Source organism: Culex pipiens, chromosome 2, assembly GCF_016801865.2.
Source record: "Culex pipiens pallens isolate TS chromosome 2, TS_CPP_V2, whole genome shotgun sequence".
NCBI lineage: Eukaryota > Metazoa > Arthropoda > Insecta > Diptera > Culicidae > Culex > Culex pipiens.
Genome location: NC_068938.1, coordinates 207,129,738 through 207,137,180, shown reverse-complemented (window position 1 = coordinate 207,137,180; position 7,443 = coordinate 207,129,738). Strand labels below are relative to the sequence as shown.

General features: G+C 31.4%; 1 protein-coding gene across 1 annotated transcript in view; it reads left to right on the top strand.

Annotated features, from left to right (window-relative positions):
* Window positions 1-6,849: 6,849 nt before the first annotated feature.
* Window positions 6,850-7,443, top strand: part of LOC120423241 (cell death abnormality protein 1-like) — a 10,397-nt gene continuing 9,803 nt past the window's right edge. The window contains exons 1-2 of the mRNA XM_039586953.2: window positions 6,850-6,988; window positions 7,050-7,200. Coding sequence (XP_039442887.1) covers window positions 6,897-6,988; window positions 7,050-7,200 — 243 coding nt within the window. The 5' untranslated portion in view covers window positions 6,850-6,896. The remainder of the gene's footprint in view (window positions 6,989-7,049; window positions 7,201-7,443) is intronic.

Sequence of the window (7,443 nt, the reverse complement as noted above, 5' to 3'; positions counted from 1 at the left end):
TCCATCGCAATGTCGGAGAGGGTGAAGGTGGTGTGTTAACAACCAAGTTAGTGTTTTGTGCAAAACTCAATTAAACACTCTGGCGAGAGCGAGAGAGCGATGCAGCAGCCGCTGGATGGAAAGTTTAACTCTGTAGTGCAGGGGGGTGCAACGTGACACATGACAAACAGACACATGAGCGGATGAAAGTTTTGCCTTTTGCAACACCTACTTCAGGGTGGAACTAGCTTTTTTGATGAGCAACTTCTGCGAAGAGCGAATATGTTAACTTTGACAGGGTGTGTAACTATGCGGAAATTTAATTTTTGCAGTTCAGAAAGTTGCTCATAATGATCAAACATTTGATATAACTTTTCTAGAGAATATTAAATATGCACTGATTAAAAAATCTTCACAACCTCATACAATTCATGCCAATATGATTTGACTATTATTGCTGCTGAGCTTTGATGTTACCTTATCATGAAATATATTGGTCGTCATAGTAATGCGACATTAAATGACTGTATAGTAGCCTGTCCCATTTTGAGGTCATGTCGAAGAATTTCAGGTGCTCACTTCTTAAATGATAGATTATGATGTTAGAAACAATGTTTTCTCAGACAAGAAAAAATAATAAAATACTTTCTCGCACCCCCTAGTCGATTTACTGAAAAAAGTCACTTTTCTGAACAAATTTTCTAAAATCGCTTGGTATCAATACAAAAACTGATTCGATCAGGTGTGTATTATCTTCAAACGATAGGTTTTTGTCCAGAGATTAAGATGCACTATCAATATTGGACCAAAATTTAAGTTTTTGGACCTTCCCAGGCGGATTTATGTCGAAAAAATCGCATTTTTTCTGAAACTTTTTTCAGAAATGCTCATTTAATTTTGGGTAGCCTATTTTCCCCAGTAAAACCAACACATGCATCTTGTAGGAAATTTCATGGTGAACATTTTTCCCTCTGAGAAAATGCAATTTCGACACTCCAGAGCCGAGATATTTGAGTTTTAGTGAGAAAAAAAGCGCCAATTTTCAAAATTTCTCAGAATTCTGAAGCAAAGCCTACTAATTACATGATGTTGCAAGCATATGTCTTAAAGGTCAGGGTATGCTTTCTTATAGTAATTTTGGCCGCTGAATCCAAATCTGAAATCAAATTTCGTGTAAACAGTGATGTTTTGGAGCTAAACCCATTTGGAATGTTATTTGCGTGTTTAAATCGCTGCAATATAAATTGCTTGCAAGTTCGGTCATACTTTTCTCGGTTTTCGTTCCACTTTGATTGATATCTTACTCACAGAGCTCTTTATGGTTAATGTTTTTTACGTTTTGATTATCTTTAGCAATTCGAAAAATCGCATAATGTTATTTAACGGGGGCTTAGGGACTATCCATAAACCACGAGGACACTTTTTTAAATCTCAGACCCCCCTCCCCTCCACCCCCCACCCCAATTTCCATACTAAACAAATCTTTTTGATATGTAGCGTGGACAATCGCTGAACCCCCCCTCCTCCCCTTCAAAAGTGTTTACGTGGTTTATGAATGGTCCCTTACTAGAATTAAGGATTGATTAATAAATAGAGAAAACCAAAAGTTTTGAAGCATTTTTTGATGGTTGTTACATATATTTTTTATGATTTTTTTTTCGGAAATGTCTTCTAGAACTTATTTTAATGCAATTTTCCAAACAAATGTATCCAAATGCAGCCACTTTTCCTAAAATTTTCTCTGGTATTCTATTTTTATAAATCCAAATAAAAATATGCGATTTCCAAATTGCCTTACATAATCAGAACGTTAAAATAAACAATAAACATAAAGAGTTCTATGAGTAAAATATCAAAGTGGAACGAAAACCGAAAAAAGTATGACCGAAATTGCAGCGATTTACACGCAAATAACATTCCAAATGGGATTAGCTCCAAAACATCACTGTTTACACGGCATTTGATTTCAGATTCGGATTCAGCGGCCAAAATTACTATAAGAAAGCATACCCTGACCTTTAAGACATATGCTTGCAACATCATGTAATTAGTAGGCTTTGCTTCAGAATTCTGAGAAATTTTGAAAATTGGCGCTTTTTTTCTCACTAAAACTCAAATATCTCGGCTCTGGAGTGTCGAAATTGCATTTTCTCAGAGGGAAAAATGTTCACCATGAAATTTCCTACAAGATGCATGTGTGGGTTTTACTGGGAAAAATAGGCTACCCAAAATTAAATGAGTATCTCTGAAAAAAGTTTCGAAAAAATGCGATTTTTTCGTCATAAATCCGCATTGGAAGGTCCAAAAACTTAAATTTTGATATTGATAGTGCATCTTAATCTCTGGACAAAAACCTATCGTTTGAAGATAATACACACCTGATCGAATCAGTTTTTGTATAGATTCCAAGCGATTTTAGAAAATTTGTTCAGAAAAGTGACTTTTTTCAGTAAATCGACTAGGGGGTGCGAGAAAGTATTTTATTATTTTTTCTTGTCTAAGAAAACATTGTTTCGAACATCATAATCTATCATTTAAGAAGTGAGCACCTGAAATTCCTCGACATGACCTCAAAATGGGACATGCTACTGTATAGCAAAACTTTTTTTGTATCCAAATTTTTGCAGGGTAAATGAACTTCCCGGCTATCAACAACCAGTTCAATTAATAAAAAAAAATCCCTAAACACAAATTTAATTTCAGTCACTACGAGTCCCTGGAAGAACAATGTTATCCAAAGTAATAATTTTCTGCTGTGCTATGTTAGGCACTATGCTGCTCGAGACCAGTTCATCATCTTCAGGATCAATTTGTGAAATTAGTGATCGGTAAGCAACATATTTGAACCTTTATGTAACTTAAACATATATCAAAGTTTCTGTTTGCAGAACACCTTTTGCTGACGCTGTACACGGAGAGACCGGCCAGGGCAAATCTAAGAAATTCTTGGTTAATTTAACTAAAAGTATGGGTTAATTTTTTACACAGCTTTTTTTCAACAATCGATTGTTGATTTTGTTAACTCGAAATTGCTGACCACCAGTAGGTAAAAGTAACTAAAAAAATAGTTAGAATTGCCATTTTTGTTGGTTAAATGACCAAAAAAAATTCTAGCAGTCGACTGCTAGAATTTTTTTTTTCAGAAAATTAACTATTTTTTTTTGTTTTCAGCTGAAATATTGTTAAATATTCTGTAAAAAACAGGCTGGACAATATTTTTCAACTATTTTTTAACATATTTTTTCGTTGTATCAACTGAAATATTTTTGCATGCAGCAAATTATTAGTGGTTTGTAACAAAACATTTCTTATTTAAACATAATTTATGTTAGTGTCTATATATATTTTCTTTAATTATTTAACGATACAGGCTGGGCCGAATTTCTAGCTATATTTTTAACAAATGTCTTACTTGAATACAGAAAAATATTCGTACATGTAGTCAGTAATTAGCTGTTGTTAGCAATATTTATATTGCATTTACAGTTAATTATGTAATAATGCCTCACAAATTAATTTGTTGTACTTGTATTATTTGTATTTTTTTAAATTGTTATTATAAAACATGTTAAGTTTGATTAATGTTTTAAAAAAATATAATAAAAAAAGCATTTTACAAGTTTTGTTAAAAATGTTCAAAAAAGATGTTTAATTTCTCGTAAATTCCTTAAAAGTAGAAACCGAGCATAATTTTCACCAAGGTTTAAGCTTATATTTTTATTATGTTGTATACAATTAAGCGTTGTATTCACTTACCATCACTGTGAAATCATACGATAAGTCGTCATCATCTACAACGGTCTCATGTTTAGTTATTTTTCTTGTGGTTGGACACACAATTTACACCAAGGAAAAACCTTTTGCTGCAAATAGACATATGAAATTTATTATTAATCTAATAAAAAAAATAATTTCGGCTCTAAACTGATAAAAGGAACGTAAATAAATGTAATTATTAACAAGAAATATCAATAATGCTACTTACCAAGTTTGCACTAATTCAACAACTACTTTTGGCAACACTTTCATTGCATTTGATTCAATTTATTCAACGTACTCCGATTCCTGAAGACAATATTTTGAGTTTTACTTACCAGTTTATTGAGCAGTCTTTTTCAACAGCATTTTTAAAATATTAATATCTTCTTTTGTATATCTTTTATAAATTTTATTTTTTTTTTAGACGTTTCCCACCATCGAATTTTTATTTTGATATAATGTGTACGCATTTCCATGTATTTTATGGTTGATGATTATGAAAAAGTAATGGTTCATTTAAATTGTATCCATCGTAAGCACGAAGGTTCCTAATGATCCAGTTTTCTAATTAAAATCACAATAGATAAATTGTTGTGTAAAATTAAACCCATACTTACTTAGATTAACCAACATTTTGTTAAATTTGCCCGTGCAAGTATTGTCGTGCAAGAGTTGGTCCGCCTCTTCGTTCCACTGCACCTCTCTTTCCTCCAAACATTATCATAAAGTCCCCTCGAATTAAAGGTCCCTATGGCGAAGGTCGTCCTCTTGCTTTTCATAGTTTATCACCTGCAAAGAAATCATCAACAAACCTACTCACCAATTCCACCTCCCCAGTTGCAACACTTTGATTTGCCACTTCAACATTAATCAAATAGTGTAATTTTCACCTTTCACATCCTCTCACTTCATAATTAACAACACAAACTCAACAAATCGACCGATCTCGTTCGAATCCTGCCTTCAAATGACAGACGTAAACAAACCCAATTTCATCTTTTAAATATTCAACCAATTGTTAATTATATTCAACCAACAAAATTTTTGATTTTCCTAAAACCAAAGCTAACAGTCGAGCACGTTCATTCGAGTTCGGGAAATCTGTTAGCTTTTTGCCTCTAGCATTTTCAACAAACAGGTTATTAAATTATTACTGAATTTTAGTTATTTTAACGGAATATTGGCAGTAACAAGTACGTTTTTGTTAAAATTTACGAAAGTAAAATCAACAATTTTAATTGTTAAAATTTCTGGGCACAGTCTCTCCGTGTAACTATCCAGAAAACGAAAGAAGGTCAATTTCATTACTGGTGTGGTCACAAAAAATTCAAACGAATGGTGTCGGTTAATTATGCAACCCAAATGTGTAATGTAAGTGATCTATTTATTATTTCATAAACTTTAATTCTGAAAGGATACACGATGCTTTCAAAAAATGTTAAAAATATTTTCAGATTCCTGCAAAAGTACAGAAAAAAATATTTTGCGCAGATACTCTGTTTTTGGTGAGAAATCAAAGATAACCATTCCGTTTCACAATTACATTTCAAAAGGGCCTAAATTGAATTATTTGGCCTTTTGAAATGTAACTCGTGATGTAAAAAGTTGGAAATATGGTTTTTGGATGGGTTGAGAAAATTTTAAACAATTTTTTTTACATTAAAAATTGGATCAATAGCTTCCAAGATATAATCATTCTTAAATTGAGGGTCAATTGGATAGAACTTGTTTTTTTTCTTAATTTTTAAACAGCCCAAAGCTCGGATCAACTACGTCAAAAAAAAAATTTGGGAATTTTCTAAGCTTTTCAAATATATTTAATTTAAAGATGGACGAGGATGGGCAATTTTATAAATGAAAAAAAATGTTTACTTAAATCTTTAATCTAGCAATGGCTTTAACATGAAATGGTTCAATTCATCCAAAAATCACAATACTTCCTTTTAATTTCAAATATAAATATAATGTATCGAAAAAGTACCCCAAAAAACGTCCAATTTGGGGTAAATTTTTCGATACGTTCAAATTTTTAAAACCATAATTTGAAGAAAAATCGTCATTTTTGTCTACTAAAACAAATAAAAAAGGGAGTTTAGTTTGTTATAATTTAGTTTTGTGATAAAAAGTTAAGGCTAGAACTCTTTTGTCCCAAAATACATTATTACAGTTACGCTACTACCAAAAATATGCGAAATATCCATGAATTTAGGATTTAGTTTTCTAATGATTTATGTGCTCTCCGAACTGTGGTCCCAAAATTCAAAATTTGTAATAAGTTTTAATGTGTCCTATTTGATCAAAAAAATAAATAAAAAATAAACGTATTTTGAATAGGTTACGATCAATTTTACTATATTTTTTTTCATTAAAACTTTAAATTTTTGACAATGATTATTTTTAACAACGGTCAGAAAATCTTTTTTCGAGATACAGATTTTTGGATATTTGCACATTACTTCTATATGAATTGCTCCCAAATTTGTATGGAGAAACCAATGATGCAAAATTGCTTGTATAGACTTAAGAAATCAATGGTTTCATCCAAATCAAATAATTCTTTTTTTTTTTGCGAAACAAAAAAAAAACTACTTATGATCACATTTGTATCGTTTTTCATGGACCATTAATTTCAATTCTAAATATACAATTATAAACTGTATTATAAAATGTCAGTTTAAACAAAGCGATCTGAAAACATGTTTTAAATGATGCAAGCAGTAAAAATAGGCCTGCATGACATATTCTTGCTAGTGAGTTGTGAGTCATGCCTGGACTAATGCTCTGATCCTTAGGGTAGCTTAACATTTTGTTTTTTTTAAGATAAAAAATTTTAAGACCATTTTGATTCTTCCTAAGATTTTAGTGCAAAAACACATTAATATTGATAACTTTGTTTAAAATTACTACATTTTGTTCTTAAAATTGTCTGAACAAATCTTCCATATCAATTTGAAATGACTCTATATTGAAAAGCAACTTGTTAACCTACCCTGATAAGTGTTTTCTTTGTTTCTTAGCATTAGTCTCATCAATGCTTAGCAACAATGTTGCGTTACTATTAAACTTAAGCCTATATCATATCCTTTTGTACTGAAAAACGCGTCAGTACAGTTTCATCGTTAGTCAAGTGAACATCTTTTAACAAGATAGCGGACAAAATGTTTAAACCAGGAAAATTACTTAAAATAATATTGCTATACTTAACGATTCTCAAAAGTGTTACTTCACAGTTCTGTGAATCAAGCTTTTCGTAAGTGTACTAGTTTCATTGTTTCTAAACAACAATTTGATAAAAAAAACACGTATTTTAGACAGCCGAAAGCCAAATCAACCCAAATAAGTGACGGAAAGTATGTCGAAGTGGAATATTCTTACTATGAGTGTGGCTCCTGTTATTACTCAGGACCCTATAAAACGAAGTCAAAATCGGTCTACGTTTCATTCACCAACAACGAATGTTCGGTAAGATTTTCCCCTTTTTTTATTTTCAAAATGAAAAAAAAAAAGCTTTAATCAAAAAATTACAACTCAAAGTGATTGCAGTTTTAAAAAGTATTATTATTCTCCATAAAATTACACGTCTTTCTATTGGAATGCCTCAGAAATGTGACAAAATTGCATTCACTAATCTATGTTTTGCCCTAAAATATTTGCACGATGAGTCTTTCGATCACTAGCGTGTCCAGCTCATCGAAGAAGCATCGC